Genomic DNA, 16,729 nt, shown 5'->3' on the forward strand with positions numbered 1-16,729 from the left:
GTTCTATGATACTGTGGCACGAAGAACTAGCCACTCGGCCAAATAATGGTATCCAACCATCTGGTTCAATGGTCACGAAAACGGACTTTTGCCCGTTCAAGGCTTTTTAGAAGATATGCAGAGAAATATTGATTCAGCAGCCCATGCCCAATATTTTATATGATCCATGCACATTTTACTCTCAAGATATTGAGGGGCGAACAGTCCTTTGGACAGGTTTCCACAGATATTAATCACCGCCTTGCAGTTTCTTTCAGCACAACACATGAGCAGCTAGATCGCTTAAATGCGGGGCAGAGCGTGCATAGAGGACCTAACTTCCCTTTGAGGTTCAACTCCAGGGCCCAGAACTTAAATCGGAAGAACAGTCCAGGTATCGCAATATGTCGGTACGCATGATATCACACCAATTGGAGTTGAGCTTCGTGCACTGGTACATTTGAGTGATTAACAAGGCGGTCAACATGGTATGGGGAAGTTGTAGGTATAAAAGCTTGAGACCGACTATTTTCCTGTCTGTCTTGTCTGGCTTTCACAATACCACGAAAATATAACTAGATTCAGTTTCCAATCCTAGTACCTCGCATCAAAAATTAGATTCAGACCCCGGGCATAGTCCAGCCTGTCATCATGCAACTCGCACTTGTGCTCAGTCTCATAACCGTTTTGTCGACCGTTGTGGGCGCCCCTATCGTAGCAAAAAGTACTTTCTCCTCCAGTGTTCCATTTGCGAGTCCATGCTAATATATACTTCAGACGAGGCTTCGCCGGCGCATCTTTCGGACAGAGTTTTCATCCGAAGTGCCAAAGTCTTGAATATGATTATCAACTATAACGACGATTTGTCCGAGCCAGAATCAGCAGATCTCAATCCCGAACCGCAGTCGCAAGCGACAAAGTTTTAAGCATGATCTCGCTAATAATGACTATTTGTCCGACTCCTATGAGCAGTTCGATACATGCATACGCGGAAAGTGGTGAGATTGTGTAAGGTGGAAGGATAAACCCATTAGTTGGTGATTGATTCGTGGTTATTTATTGGTCGGCAAAGTTATGGTCTTTGTAATTCGGTCTGGGTTACCCAGGGATGTAGTCGTGCCACAATAGCGTTACATGCATTTGCAACCACCAAACAAACAAAAAAAGACTTTCACAATTCCTTTTCCGCACCAATCATGCTTTTAGATTGTGGTATTCTGCCTGTAATCGAATCTGCTTTCATCTGGTGCAAAGAGCCCGAAAAGATAAGGAGTAGAACTAGGAAATGCTTTAATTGGTACAAAAGTCTGATGCTGTTGCTAAGCAACGATTGTAAAGAGCACATTATTTCTTCTCGAGCTCTTTAGCGAGACATCAATTATGCTCCAAACTTCTGCAAAACTCATTTCTTCATTTTCTCTCTTCTGTCTCCGTCATTTTGCATTAACCTAAATGGCCGCAATTACCCAAGAAGCTGCTAGCTTAGCCGAGTCCAGGGCCTCAGCAACAGGCCATTCATTGCCAGCTGTTTTCAGTACATCAAGATGGCCACTAGATATCCTACAGCTCGTCGGGGTTGCAGCAGCAATAGGTGCTGGAACAGCAAGGCCGCTTATGCCCCTTGTCTTTGGAGGTCTGGCAAACAAATTCAACAATTTTCAAAATGCTTCTACCCTTAAGGAGACTGTCGATTCCGAAGTGCTGTACTTGTTGTATCTTTTCATCGGTCAATGGGTTCTCACTTGTACTTACGGTATCTTACTATCTGTCTCAGCAATGAATCGTTCTAGGAGGCTTAGGGCGGCATATTTAAGGTCTGCGGTCAGCCAAGATACAGGTTTGGTAAGCCAAGGCAAAGTCGCTAACAATTTTGCCACGAGTATCAGCAGCATTGAAGACGCTTTATCTGAGAAGCTCGGGGTTGTCATGCAAGCAGGTGCAACTGTCATTATCTCCCTGGTCGTAGCCTTCGTACATAGCTGGCAGCTCACGTTAGTCCTCTTTTCCACAATCGTCCTTCTGTTCATCAGTAACTTTGGCACCGCTGCCTTGGACACACGATTTGAACGGCAAATTCAGCAGATAGAGGAAAACGCTGCGAACCTGGCTGAAGAAGTGTTCAACGGTATCCGTATCGTTATGGCTTGCGTGGCAGAGTCACAGCTTATTGATAAGTACACAGCAATCCTTGAAGCCGCCAGAATCAAGAGACTGCGGAAAAGTCCCATTCTTGCAGTGCAATTTTCAATGAGCTATTTCGCTTTGCTTGCCTCATATGCCCTTGCATTTTGGTATGGAAGTATCCTGTTGAGTCAGGGGAGAATTTCAAGCAGTGGAACGATTGTAATGTGTGATCAGTTAAAGCCTGATGTTCAGTGCTTTCGCTAATGACGAATATAGTGTTATTCTCTCTATCAACCAAGGCACGAATGGTATGAGAAAAATTTTACCTATTTATGGTATTTTGTCCAAAGCTAGGGCAGCGTCCTTGAGCATCAACAAGGTGATTAATAGCACGCCCGCCATTGACTCTCTTAATCCCAGGGGTGTAGTACTTGACTGTGTGAAGGGTGATATCAGACTGCATGACATATCTTTTTCATACCCCGCCAGGCCCTCAGTCAATGTTCTTGACCACCTAAACATCTGCTTTGAGGCCGGCAACATGACAGCTTTGATAGGTACGAGTGGCTCTGGGAAAAGCACTATCGTTGGATTACTGGAGCGATGGTATGAGCCTATAATGGGTACTATTACCGTTGATGGATTCAATATAAATGAGCTGAATGTGAAATCATTGCGGGGTCATATTGGGCTTGTACAGCAGGTATATCTCTTATTCTTTGAAACTATTCGTAAAAATTAGCTGATCGGTCGATCAGGAAGTTACTCTTTTCAACGATAGTATATTCTACAATGTTGCTTGTGGATTATACAGCACACCCTTCGAAAATTGTTCTGAACAGGAAAAGCGTGCCTTGGTAATCCAAAGTTGCATCGAGGTCGGAGCGCATACTTTCATTGAAAGCTTGCCTGATGGGTACGAAACTAACGTCGGGGATAAAGGAAATCTTTTGAGTGGCGGCCAGAAACAACGGATCAGTATAGCCCGAGCTATAATTTCGTCTCCAAAAATCTTGATCTTCGACGAAGCAACATCGGGTTTAGACATAGAGTCTGAACGGATCGTAGAGGCAGCGATCAAGAAGGTTTCAGTAGGTATGACGACTATAATTATAACCCACAAGCTATCCTTGATCCAAAGAGCCGACCAGATCGTGTTGCTAAAGAATGGAAGTGTGCTTGAAAGAGGTACACATCAATCTTTACTGGCAATGAAGGGCAAATATGCTCAGTTCTACGAGGCCCAAGAGCTTGAAGCAAAAATTCAGTCCGTTGATGAGCCGTTCAAGAGTTCAGAAATTCAAGAAAGTAAGGAAAGCAATGTACCAGAATCTCAACTCGATAAAAAGACGCAAATGGCCAAACCTTTCAACATTATTTCTCCTCCTATGACAGTTTCATCGCCAGGGTCCTCTTTGTTCCGATCTACGTGGTTGATTCTCGTAGAACACCGACTTCTCCGAAAACTTGTCATAGCTGTGATACCCACTTGCATTGTCGCAGGTGCCGTATACCCCGCACAAGCGATTTTATTCGGACACAGTGTATCTAGACTTGGCCAAATCGAAGCAAACATTCGGAATGGCGAAAACTTTTGGTCTCTCATGTGGTTCGTGGTTGCAATTGCTATTCTTGTCGCCTTCTTTCTGATGGGCACGATATCATCCATTATGGGAACCACCACGAAGTTCCATTACCAAATTGAATATTTCAAATCCATACTACGACAGGATCCTTCCTTCTTTGACGAAAAACCTAACTCAAAAGGAGCTCTTGTGGCATCTCTTTCATTGCATACAAACCACATGCAGATTTTGTTCACGGTTCTTGGGTCGCTTTTGGTTGCCTTGGTTAATTTAACATCTTGTAGCATCTTGGCACTAGCAGTCAGTTGGCGACTGGCGCTGGTTGGATTGTTCGGCAGCGTACCGATCATTCTCCTTGCCGGTTATCTCCGAGTTCGCTCTGCTTCAGCGAAAAGTAAAGCTCTTTCCGAGCCGCTGCTGAACAGTGCACAATATGCGTCAGAAGTTATTGGAGCAGTAAGGACAGTGGCTGCGTTGACTATGGAGAATGAGGTTTGCCTTCAACTTGATAAGAGAATGCGGGAATCTCTTGCTGTCTTCTACAAGAACATTGTCGTGACAATGCCGCTGTTTGCCTTTTCCGAGAGTGGTCCTTTCCTTGGTAACTGTATCCTGCGAATATGTCTCCTAGCTTAGTTAACATATCTTAGGTATGGCCCTGATATTCTGGTATGGAGGCAACCTATTGGCCGATGGTAAGCTCGAAACAGTCGAACTGTGGATTGTCTTCCTCGCGATGTTGTCAGGTGGTGAGGGTGCCGCTGAATTTTTCGCAAGTTCAAGTAGTAAGTGTCTGGTTGCATAGAAGGGTGATTTATCTCACGATAGTTCTAGGTATATCGCGAGCAAACCATTCTATCAACAGTATTTTTTATTTAAGGTCAAAAGCTGGTTCAACAACTGATGGCCTCACAACTCAACAGAAGCATTGCCATGGAGGGGAAACTAAAGAACCCCCAAACTCTATAGAATTTAAGAGCGTTGACTTTAGCTATCCAAATTCCCTACGCCATTTGGTTTTAAAAGAGATTGATTTCATTGTTGATTCCGGCCGCAACCTGGCGATTGTTGGCCCTTCGGGTTCTGGAAAATCTACCATCATTGCTTTGCTTGAAAAGTTCTACAAGATCAACAAAGGCTCCATTCTAATCAATTCCTCTTCCCTAGAAAAATTCAATACCGAGGATTACCGCCGCCAAACCGCTCTAGTCTCCCAAAACACCATTTTGTTTCAAGGCACACTTCGAGATAACATTCTTCTCGGTACCCATGATCTGCATTCCGTAGATGAACGCTTAGAGGCTGCGGCAAAAGATGCAAATATACATGAATTCATCGTCTCACTACCGGAGGGTTACAACACGCAGTGTGGAGACAAAGGCTTCGCTTTCAGCGGAGGTCAGCGGCAGCGAATAGCACTTGCAAGAGCGCTTGTACGCCAACCCAAAATTTTACTATTAGACGAAGCGACCAGTGCACTTGACTCCTTAAGTGAGATGGAGGTGCTAGATGCTTTGGGTCGAATTACGAGTCACACCACCACGGTTACAGTAGCACATAGACTGGCGACTGTTAGAAACGCTGATTGTCTTTTAGTACTCGTGAAAGGAAGAATCGTAGAGAGAGGCACACACGTGCAACTAATGGGGATAAAAGGGACTTATTGGGCCATGAATAAGGCACAGGCTTTAGATAGTGATTTCTAAATGTGACCAATATAAGTACCAATGAAGGCTTGCTGAGTCAAGAATATTAGTCAAATCATGATTCCACACTTCCGCGAAAAGTGAACTTGGATCAATGGATATCCTTTAGCAATCCAAACTTTGGTATTCTTTCCGTGAGCAACACAATCATAATTTCTCGTATCGATCCATTTGTGAGTGCTATCGCCGAGGCAGAAACCACGATGAAGAAACTCCAAACGCTCACTCAAGCTTCTAAGTATGGGAACGCTTTCTTAGCTCGAGCTATCTTTCGTGGCTTGCAAGGGAAATGGAAGATAGAGAGAAAAGACCCAAAGACTGGATTAAAGGAAATACTTGGGACGACAGCTTTTTATCCTCGATATCCTACTCAGTTGGGTTATGATTCTGGGTATATCTGCAAAGCATCTTCAGGAGAGAAGAATATTCTTGACGAGAATTTTGTTTATCGACTTCGAGAAATGGATAATTTGATTGAGGTTTTTGGTATAAATCGAATTTCGGGGTTGAGAGGAAATTCAGTCTGAATTTCTTGATTTTAATACTACTATCAAAGTTGTAGGACAGGAAAATAGGTTAAGTGTTCAGCCGGTTGTTGTTGGAGGAGATGATGTAAAAGGCTTTGGAAAAAGGATCTACTCATTCTGGATGGCTGGGGTAAATACCACTAAATTTACAATTAGTGTAGAAGATAGTAGTAGTTTAGCATTCACTCGTTGATGAGTTGATTAGAGCTCAAACATTCTAGTATAAATTCATTCTTCAATCCACTGAATATCTTAGTTGTGTGACTGTGACTATGCAGGTATGACCAGGGGTCTGACCCATTCAGTAACGTGATGACAGAATATTTGCCAACACGATACTCGAGTATCAACAAATCATAAATACCACGCTCTCAGATAACGCACCAGCCAAATCCTGCTGTCATCAATCAACAATCATGAAGATCAATCCATTCATCTTTTCTTTTCTTCTGGGAAGCTTAAACTTCATACCAATCGTAAAAAGCTCTTCATTCCATCCCTCACAAATACCCATAAATGCGGGTGCCAGTGCCAAAAATCCACATTCTCAGTTCACTGACCCGAAATCCAAGTTGGTAAATCTTCACCAAGATCTTATTTTCATCGAATCCATTACAGGAAATGAATATGAAATTGGTCAATATTTATATTCGTATCTCTCATCCCGCAATTTTACGGTGGAAACTCAATATGTTTCTTCTACCAAATTGCTACATGATGTTGACGATATCGATGATAAGCCACGACTCAACATTTTCGCATATAAAGGGGCAAAGAGAAGTACTAGACTTCTAATTACAACTCATATGGATACAGTTGGACCATATATTCCATATTCACGTTCGTCCAACGGAGAGGGGAATGAAATTTGTGGTCGGGGAAGTACCGACGCGAAAGGATGTATGGCTTCTCAAATTATGGCCGTGGAAGAATTGATGGCTGAGAAATCAATTCACGAAGGCGATATTGGATTACTTTTTGTTGTCGGTGAAGAAACCAATGGTGCTAGTATGGAAAGAGCAAGTGAAATATTTCAACAAGATGGTCTTGAATTTGAAGCTGTCATATTTGGGGAACCATCTGAACATAAACTGGTCATTGGACATAAAGGTGCACTAGCATATGAGATAATTGCTCATGGGAAAGATGCACATAGCTCTTATCCTGAGTTAAGAATTAACGCAATTAGTATTTTGATAAAGATACTGACGGCAATTGATGAAATGAAATTACCTGGAAGCGATAAGTTGGGTGAAACAACTACGAGTATTGGATTGATAGAAGGTGGAGTGGCAATGGATGTCATTCCGGCAAAGGCATCAGCTACAGTGTTAACAAGATTGGCAGCGGGGACACCGGAAGAAGTCATTAAAAGGATCGAAGCTATTATTGCAAATCTTGGATTTGATGAAGGTAGAGTGGAAGTAAAGTTTGGTCATCAATTTGCTCCTGTTGATTGTGACATAGATATTGATGATATGTATGTTGCGTGAATCTCGTGTCGCTTATACTGAACTTTGTACTTTTAGGTTTCGAGACGGAGGTGAAGAGAGGAGGAACTGATGTTCCAAATTTGAAAGGGAATCATAAACGCTACTTGATCGGACCAGGATCTGTACTTTCAGCACATTCAGATCATGAGTGTATTACTGTGGATGGACTTGTTAAAGAATTATTCGAAGTTTGATAACAAGATAAAATGGTAAAAGGCATTTGAAATGCAGGATGTCCAGGTGTCCAATAGCCCGGACTGCTGTTCGTTTAGGGAGTCATTTCTTGAACTCATTTGAAAAATTGAAACAGTCAGAACATTAAATACATTCATTGCACAAGATTGTTCTGAAGTATTGACTAGGCAGTAACAGTAACATGATGTACTCTGCTGTAATGATCCTAAGACGATCGAATTTTCCACCATAGATAACAACCAACAGAGCCCATTTATGGAATGACTCATTTTCGATCAATCTTTCTCTCGATTGACCTCTTTTTTCCTATCATTCGCTATGAGAATGAGTATGGAAACGGAAGAAATAGTAACATTCTACTCGTATATCCTACATCAATGACACCACTAGGAGACACCGAAGGAGTACTCAAATACACATTCATAACAGAGTACTCTAAAAGATATTGCATGCTGGCAAAATAATAAAAAAACATCACACCTTCACTAGGAGTCTCTTACTGAATGAGCTTAATAACATTGAAGTATAAGCAAGAGTACCTAGGTATGTAAGACTTATGTATGAGGTAAGATTACTACCGTAGACTTTTCATCTCTGATTATAGGATACTAGTCTCATAATGCACGGAACAAGAACTCATTATCCTTCATTCATAGAAAAAGAAGTTTTTATTATAATATTGATTGTACAGTAAGAGAGTAGTAAGAGAAATAAGAATTGTCGATTTTATTTGCATTCTTTGAATTTGTAAAGCAAAAGATGTGGTGAAGATGGGTATTTGATTATCTGACCAAAAATAAACCTCAGGTTAAATGATGGAAATTATGAAGCTAGGGTGCCGAGTCAAAGTGTCACCGCCAAAACGAAACCACGCCGTTATATCACTATTAATATCCTATACATCAACAATCAGAACCAGCATTTTTATAAGTACTTCCTATTAATTCCTCATCCCATCCATCCCAACTCCCATAATCACTTACCCTTACCCTAACCCATCAACATCCCCCTCCCTTTCCTCATCCACATGACCACCCACCTCCCACACTACCCCCCCAGCACAACCCAACCCACCACCTTCCACCTCGGCACCGGCACCACCCTATTCAGCACTCTCCTCCCCCAACTCCTCACCACAAACCACTCCCTCATCCTCGTAACATGTTTCTGGGCACCCTCCAGCACCCAACAATCCATCCGGGATCTCCTCCTCCATCTCTCCTCCCAAGCCATCTCCTCCCATAAAACCATCCACATCCGAATATGTTTTTCCTCTTTTTCCCCTCTTCAGAAATTACTCCATACCGCCTCGGAAAATGGATATATATATCCTTCTTCGCGATATTCTTCGTTGGGATTACCGGCGGTAGAGGAGATCCCCGGGTTAGATTTGAGGGTTAAATCGATTTTTTTACGACCGTGTCATGTTTTGCATGGGAAGTATATTATTCAGGATGAGGAACGCGTGTGGTTTCCGAGTTGTAATGTTAGTTGGGAGGCGTGGGGGGAGGGGTGTGTAGGGTTTAAAGGGGGAGGATTGGTGGAGGATTTGAGAGGTTATTGGAGTAGGGTTTGGGATGGGGATGGACGGATGAGAGTTCCTGAATCTCCACAGGAGATGTCAACTAAGGTTATACGAAGAAGTCAGGAAGTTCCTGTAGAGTTGGGATATTCCGATTCCTCACTATTAGCTTCTATCGATCTATCACATCTCCCAGCAAACATCGAAACGCTTCTTCTCCCACATACCCACTCATCTTACAACCCCTTTTCCATTTTCTTCACCCCAAACGCAAAAACCCCCTCCACACCACTCAACACATTCCTCCTCTCACAAATCTCAACCGCCAAATCCTCAATCAACATCTACACCCCCAACCTCACATACACCCCCCTCATCAACACGCTATTCGAAGCCCTAACCCGCGGCATCGACATCCGAATCGTCGTTTCTAGAAAACTAATGATATTCGAACAAATAGTCACAGCAGGCACACTAACAGAATGGGAAGTATACAAAATGGAGCGTCGATACCGGAAGCTCGTTGCACGCTCATCACGACGAACGGACGATTTGGAAGCGGGTAATAATACCCGGATTGGAAATTTGGAAATCGTTTATTTTAATCCGGCGTTTGTTAATGTAAATGAGAATAATAGTCGATCTACGAGGGGTGACGAAACAATGCCCAGGCGTATTGAGGATATGGGGATGGAAAATCAGCCGGTGAAACTTCATCTTAAAATGACGGTAATTGATAACGAGATTACGGTTCTGGGGAGTGGGAATATGGATCGTGCGAGTTGGGTTACGAGCCAGGAGGTGGGAGTTGCGATTTTTTCTGAACAGGTGGCTAGGAGGCTAAATGCGGTGGTGAGAGATGTTTATGGATGAGAAGATAAGGCACCAGGGATTGAGTACATGTTGTATTTGTGTGATCGTGGAATAGTATACGGAGTATGGACGAATTAGAAAGGGGGAATTATTGGGCAAGGCCGGAATTTATATGGATAAACCAAGATTGGATAATCATCAAACATAAAAAAGTGTACATTTCCCTTCTTCATTCTCTCATCTAAACATAACCATCCATTCATTCAAATGCTATCACCACACTAAAATGTTCATCCCTAACGCCTTCATATGCAACATGACATAGCATGACATATTTCTCCGATACCAGAAACCGATACCAAAACTTAATATTCTTCCACTGCACAATTAGGATGTAATACATAAACCACTGATTCCTCTGATCTCGAACTTCCTTCTCCATTAGCGTTATCCTGATCGACTAATCCTTGACCACGAATTGCCATTAAGATATTCTCCTACAGAGTTAAATGTTAGTTATCATATCCATAGAACATGGCACGACCCAACCGGGAAAAGAGGGCGAGACGGGAAAAGAAACGAACCTTGAGCATCCTCCTAATAATCTTCTTGCATAACTTCATTTCTTCATGATAAGCCTCCTCATCAGCCAATTCATCCTCCATCTGTTCCAAATACCACTCTATCAATTTCTCTCCTTCTACTCCCTCACCACTACCCAGCTCATCTTCGTTTATTCTTCTAACCAATAAGTTCACAACTCCAATATACTTGTCGTAGGTAATCTTTGTCTTCTGTCGTCCATCTCCTTCAGCTGGTGGTACACTTCCATTGGCATCCTGTGTATCTTCTTCCATGGCATCCTCTGCACCACCATCCGCAGCTGGAGCTGGAACTTCTTCATCATCATCGTCAACCTCAACATCATCCTTCTCCACACTAATAATACTTTGCCTCAAAAGGTTAAAGGCTTCAACCACCATTGGCTCGGTAATTTCCTCAACGCAATTCGCCTTCGCAATAGCTTCACTCAACCGAATCATACTCTCCAATTGTCTGACAGTAATCCGATAACTATTTCTACCAACTCCTCCCTGGGCATCATCATTTCTCAATTCCTTGTACTTTTGAACCAGTAATTCTTTAGCTTCATCTGTAAATTCCGGTTTGAAAGTTTTGGCAAATCGAATGTAACGTTGAAGTTGTTCGGTTGTGAATTCTGGTTGTACTGCTTCGTCGCGGAGTTGATGGATTCCTACAATATGCTCCGCTAGATGACGATCCACCGTCTCATTACACTCATCTAGAATAACAAAGAATAGATCAAAACGTGACATAATAGGAGCGCTCATATTGATGTTAGCTCTCAGTGTGGTCTTCCTGTTGTATCTTCCTCCTACAGGGTTTGCAGCAGCGAGAATCGAAGTTCGAGCATTTAGAGTAGCTTGAATGCCCGCTTTAGCGATGGAAATAGTCTGTTGTTCCATAGCTTCGTGAATGGCGACTTGATCACTGATATCCATCTTATCGAACTCATCAATGGCACAAATACCATTATCTGCTAACATGAGTGCTCCAGCTTCAATGGTAAATTCTCCAGTTTCTTCATCTTTAACCACAGCAGCTGTAAGACCAGCAGCTGAAGAAGCCTTTCCAGATGTGTAGACAGCCCGAGGAAGGAAAGAACAGATATATTTGAGGAATTGAGATTTCGAGGTAGAAGGGTCACCAACGATGCAGATATTAATGTCACCTCTAAGTTGCATTCCTTCCGGTGTGACCTTGGAAACACCTGACATGAGTTGAAGCAGAAGACCCTTCTTGACAATTTCATGTCCGTAAACCATAGGAGCGAGAGAATTGACCAAACGTGAGTAAATGTGATCTGAATGAACCATTTCCTTGAGATCTTCAATTTCGGCATGCGTCATGGATGCAAGGACAGCTTCTTGAGCATGATCTCCAGGCTCATTGGGATCAATAGGAGCGGTTTGATTGAGGGATGCAAGGATGTTATTGGATTGTCCGTTAAGATGTTGATTTGCGGCTGCTCCTTGAGTGGATGTATCGGGTGTAACCATACATGACAAGAAAGCCAGTCTGTATGTAAGATCTCTAACACCAAGTGCTTTCAATCCAGTAACACCACTTGCATCTCCACTACGATTTTGTGTATCTCTAATAGCCATTGGTCTAACACCAGGTAAACCAAGTTGACTAACATCGGGTACAACAATGAGAGCTCCCGTAAAGATACATTTCTCTCCGGCTTTAGCACGATCGACAATTTCTCCACGAAGAATGACATCCATAGTTCTTGGCATACTTCCTGTAGGGATTTCAGAACTATTCTCCTGCACACGAACTTTCTGCCAATCCACAAATGTACTCTGTCTAATATCCAATCTCCATGCTTGACGATTATTACACTCTAAATTCGGACATTGTGTAGGTTCGGTATATCTGAAGGTTTGTTCGACATTTGGTACAACGTTCTTACAGTTTTCGCATATGAAAGTAGCCAAGGAAAGTTCAGGTCGGACTTCTGAAGTTCTCGTAACGGTACCAGAAATCGAAAGAAGTTGTCCAATATTTGCCGTTCTTAAATGTCGAACACGAGTAACAAGGGGTAAATTGTAAAATGCTAGCGCAAATAATTTATCGGTTTGTTGATTTGTGGTTTTATCTCCTTGAAAGTCGGATTGACTTGCAGATGCAGCATTGCTTGCTCCAGATGAAGTTTGATTGCTTGATGCGGTAGGTTGACGATGATCTCTAAAGTATCTTGGTTCATATTTGGCGATCATGTTATGCAGAGCTTTCGTAAGGAATGGTAGGAATCTGTAGTATTCTTCCACAATACCCTCTGCCAATACGCCTCCTTTGTATGAAGAGAGATGTGTATAATCGACGTATAAAGTAGACAGTTGATATGCCTTCAGCCCATGGATTTGCGCAATATAATATTTATCGGTGGTCATGGTGGACGAAGGAGTTGCACCAGAAAGTGTTGGATCTTCGATATATCTGTAAAGGCATTAGATAGATATGCGAGAGTCCAACGAGGACAAAACTCACGACTCAAGGAATTCCTCAAACGTAAGTTGAACATATTGCCCAATTGCATCCTCCACTCTTGGAATTGGTCTATCACTCTTCCTTGGACGATTGGTATTTTGTGGAATAGCGTCATCTGCGAAACCTTCATCATCACTCATAGCACCAGCACTCTCAGATGGAGGACCTCGTGGTCTACCTGATGCTGAAGAACCCCTATGCCTACGAGCTTTAGGAGTTCCAGCTCTTGAAGAATTTCCAAAGTCGGGTGTAGGGGCATCAGACATCATTACGGATGCCATTGTGTAATATTATTGAATGAATGGTGGGTATCTCGTGGGTATTTGGTGATTTTCAAATAATGTTGTTTACTTTGAGGGGCATAAATTCTGGAGTCAAAAATTCCAGGTCGCGTTGTCAGAACACGGAGAATACCATTTTGACGCGACTTGGTTCCCGTAATAGATTGATTTTTGGGTAGCTACATCATTCAATCTTAATCCCTTCAGCATTATGATCAAGTCTTTAAATGTTTTATGAAAACAAAATAATCAATTATTAATTCTTATCAATATGAAATATAATTATAAATAGTTTTCAGATACAGATTTTAAAAAGAGTTCTGATTATTACTTATTATACACTCTTCAAATTTGTTACGAGGTTTGCCGTCTAGATCACGTGGAAGTGCTCTAGGCTCTCGAGGTGGTTTATAACTAGGCGTCAAGCAGGGACTTGAGTAATGACAATGATGCAATTCGTAACTAATAGTGGAGTATACTAAATGATTGATCTTGAGCACGAAGCTCTATACAAAGGAAATCCATCTTCATTATATAGACCTTCGTACTATACATCCCATCGCCTCCCATTATGTCCCACTGCCTGTAGTTGAGTGATTCTAGGTGGGACAATATTGGATCATGTGATTGTAAGCTTAGTCATCTGAATAGCTGTTAGGATTGATCGTAACACAATTGCTTTAAAAATAAATCCTCGATAGCCTTGTACGACGAGTTTCTTCGTTTTTATACAGAGGATGATTTTGTGGGCATGGATATGAGTAGGAAATTTACACAAATGGGTATGACGCGATCAAAACGTTATGCGAATCATAAAGGGGGGCGAAAATGTGAAATTGGAAAGGATGGTCAAAAGGTGGAAATGGAGAAGGGTCGGGGACATGAGGGACAGGGAGATAAATTGATTGCTAGTGTAATATTTAAAGAAACGTTGGAGAGGTGTAGGGGAAATGAGGGGTATAAAGTTTTGAAGGATAGGTATCAAAAGGAGTTGAGGGATTGGATACAGGTACATGGTGAAGAAACGCCGGAAGACGACGTGCAGGAACAGAGCCGGGAAGGAAAGTATATTAAGCAGGAGGAAGTAGGGAACATTTATCGCAAACCGAGAAACAGGCCACAGAATGTAACAAAAGAGAAGCGCAAGATTGAGCAGGAAGGGATCACAGAGGAGAGGTTTGGAAGCCAAGAAAGAAGCGAAAAACAAGTAATCTTTGATGTTTCTGTTATTCTTCGTCTTGCTTGCAAATGTCGTCCCATCCACGTGCCTTAAAGCATCGGGACGCATTATAAACTTGCCTATGTTACTCCAATCATTGGACATCCAAACACCTCGAGTTATGTTTTGTGACCCTCATTTACCCGTGCCAATAAATACGATGTACCCAATACAGTGCTGAATCCAACAGACTGGTCACCAATGCAACCCAACTAACGCCATGCACACCACCATTTCCCATTAGAACAGAAGTCCAATATCAATTGTCAAGTCGACTTTTTGCCCTCCTTGTTTGTCTCGTATTCACTGCCGTGAATCTAAAACTACAAATTAGCACAATTCCCCATCGTACCATCACTCCAGCCCAGCCCATCTTCTGCTTCCTCCTGGCCTTCTATCTCCCCGACAAAATAACAAAAAGAAATAACATACCGCACCCGCCCAGCCCATCCACTCTTCAATACCTCTAACCACCATATCCCCAGCCGCATCAACCAAGCACTCATGACCCCAAACCGTCAAATCATCAAAAAAACCCTCCTCCTCAACCATCTTCGTTTCCACATCTTTTTCCTCCCCCTTATCTCCCTCCTCATCCTCATCCTCATCCCCATCCCCCATCCTCTCATCTTCCACATTAACTTCCCGTGACATAATTTCCTCTCCCACCTTCAAAACAACACCCCTCCATCCTTCTGGAACCTTAACCTTTCTACCAATTAATCTTCTACCTCTGAAATATGCCACTAATTCTTCTTTCCCCTTTGAATTTTTAGTGAGCTTTGGTTCCCAGTATCTTTTTTCGATCTTGGTGGGTGCAGTGTGGTTTATGCGGCAGGGAATGAGGTTGGGTGTGTATTTTTTGGAGGGTTTGGAGGAGGATTGTTTGGATGGTGGACGGATTGCGAGCATGGTTTTTGTGGTTTGTATTGATTTTGGGAGGATCCTTTATTAGTTGAAATTTGAGGAGTTGGCTTGAGTCAATTGAGTTAATTGATGCAAATATCTAGATCTATCTTTTGTGTGTTGGGATGAGACGCGACTTGACGCGTTGTGAGGGAAATGCGTGTCTGAGCTTGGACCATTAGTTGTCACACGTAGGTCTTATTACAGTGTTGGATTCAATCGTATTGAAGCTACGCTACGTAGGTAGTTGCGCATCGGGATATCAAAGTTATTTTCTAGCTTCACAAAACCTCATTTACCTTTCGAGCATCCGAAGCTGTAGGACAGTTCTCTCTGCATACTCTCATATTTCTCGCAGATCAAATCATTTACGTTGAAGGAATTTATATAGCTTCGATTGTGTCGCTCTCGTCTACTAGTACTACCCCTTCATTCGGGTCACTGCCTTTTGTGACATTTGATGCTTCAATGTCGGTGCAGCAGAGTGGCACAGTACACTAAGAGATATAAAATACTACCAGGTATATACCATGATCCGTTTTGGGCGAATAAATCACCAATCTTACTTTGCAAGTTCCTGTCTCTTTTCCTATCGATACTCAACTTTATTTACCATCTACTCAAGTAGTCTCCCACACAACCGCCATCATGTTTGATAACCAACATCCATCATTAGAAGATACTAATCCCTACTCGGCACAGATAACTATCCCACTGTTGTTTTTACATCGGAAGTATCTTCATCCTAGGTACGGAGACTCAGCATTTCCGTCTCGTTGGATTCACATATGGTCGATCCGTGAGATATAGGCCGGAGCATCGTCAATCGAACGTTTGCGCGATACACCCCCTGTATATTACATAATCATCACCAAGTTTCTTTCTGCTTTTTCATGCCAGTGCATCTTTTAATGTTTTGGACCCTTGAAGGCGCCTGGACCCTTGATTAATAATTATTTCATCAATCTCATCCGCTCGATTCAGAGATATATTTTGGAGAGAGAAAAGAATTCCAAGATCTCACAAATCGTTCATTCGGATATCTACGGACTCCGAGATAGTTCTTCTTCGAATGATCGAAGCCTTCAGCTACTTATCGATATCACAAGTACTCATCGATGTGTGATCTGGAGTAATGTGGTGTACCCATCTTACCCATATTATTTCGGATCTCCGAGATCTTTCTTTGATATATATTTTTTCTACTTCAGCCTTATACGAACACGCTCATACACACATCATATCTACTCTAGCTAGGAATATACAAAACTAAAAAAGCACTTTATGCTTTACAGACTAG

General features: G+C 42.3%; 6 protein-coding genes across 6 annotated transcripts; 4 read left to right on the plus strand and 2 right to left on the minus strand.

Moving 5' to 3' along the window:
- Window positions 1-464: 464 nt before the first annotated feature.
- SS1G_13851 (predicted protein) lies at window positions 465-905 on the plus strand (the record flags this gene model as incomplete). The annotated part of the gene is made up of 2 exons (XM_001585232.1): window positions 465-480; window positions 757-905. 2 exons carry the CDS (start codon window positions 465-467, stop codon window positions 903-905), a joined length of 165 nt encoding a protein of 54 aa, XP_001585282.1.
- Window positions 906-1,431: 526 nt separating this feature from the next.
- SS1G_13852 (hypothetical protein) lies at window positions 1,432-7,485 on the plus strand (the record flags this gene model as incomplete). The annotated part of the gene is made up of 11 exons (XM_001585233.1): window positions 1,432-2,270; window positions 2,380-2,806; window positions 2,862-3,411; window positions 3,550-4,290; window positions 4,340-4,474; window positions 4,659-5,122; window positions 5,446-5,881; window positions 5,958-6,052; window positions 6,179-6,200; window positions 6,739-7,402; window positions 7,452-7,485. The coding sequence occupies 11 exons, from the start codon at window positions 1,432-1,434 to the stop codon at window positions 7,483-7,485; spliced, it is 4,407 nt and encodes a 1,468-aa protein (XP_001585283.1).
- A 1,152-nt stretch (window positions 7,486-8,637) lies between these two features.
- Window positions 8,638-10,005, plus strand: SS1G_13853 (hypothetical protein; the record flags this gene model as incomplete). The annotated part of the gene is made up of 1 exon (XM_001585234.1): window positions 8,638-10,005. The coding sequence occupies one exon, from the start codon at window positions 8,638-8,640 to the stop codon at window positions 10,003-10,005; it is 1,368 nt and encodes a 455-aa protein (XP_001585284.1).
- Window positions 10,006-10,310: 305 nt separating this feature from the next.
- On the minus strand, window positions 10,311-13,304 carry SS1G_13854 (hypothetical protein; the record flags this gene model as incomplete). Its single annotated transcript, XM_001585235.1, has 3 exons — window positions 10,311-10,442; window positions 10,530-12,972; window positions 13,024-13,304. The coding sequence occupies 3 exons, from the start codon at window positions 13,302-13,304 to the stop codon at window positions 10,311-10,313; spliced, it is 2,856 nt and encodes a 951-aa protein (XP_001585285.1).
- Window positions 13,305-14,082: 778 nt separating this feature from the next.
- SS1G_13855 (hypothetical protein) lies at window positions 14,083-14,577 on the plus strand (the record flags this gene model as incomplete). The annotated part of the gene is made up of 1 exon (XM_001585236.1): window positions 14,083-14,577. One exon carries the CDS (start codon window positions 14,083-14,085, stop codon window positions 14,575-14,577), a length of 495 nt encoding a protein of 164 aa, XP_001585286.1.
- Window positions 14,578-14,840: 263 nt separating this feature from the next.
- On the minus strand, window positions 14,841-15,435 carry SS1G_13856 (hypothetical protein; the record flags this gene model as incomplete). The annotated part of the gene is made up of 2 exons (XM_001585237.1): window positions 14,841-14,846; window positions 14,956-15,435. The coding sequence occupies 2 exons, from the start codon at window positions 15,433-15,435 to the stop codon at window positions 14,841-14,843; spliced, it is 486 nt and encodes a 161-aa protein (XP_001585287.1).
- Between the last annotated feature and the right edge of the window lie 1,294 nt (window positions 15,436-16,729).

Source organism: Sclerotinia sclerotiorum, genomic scaffold (genome assembly GCF_000146945.2).
Source record: "Sclerotinia sclerotiorum 1980 UF-70 scaffold_27 genomic scaffold, whole genome shotgun sequence".
Taxonomy (NCBI): Eukaryota; Fungi; Ascomycota; class Leotiomycetes; order Helotiales; family Sclerotiniaceae; genus Sclerotinia; species Sclerotinia sclerotiorum.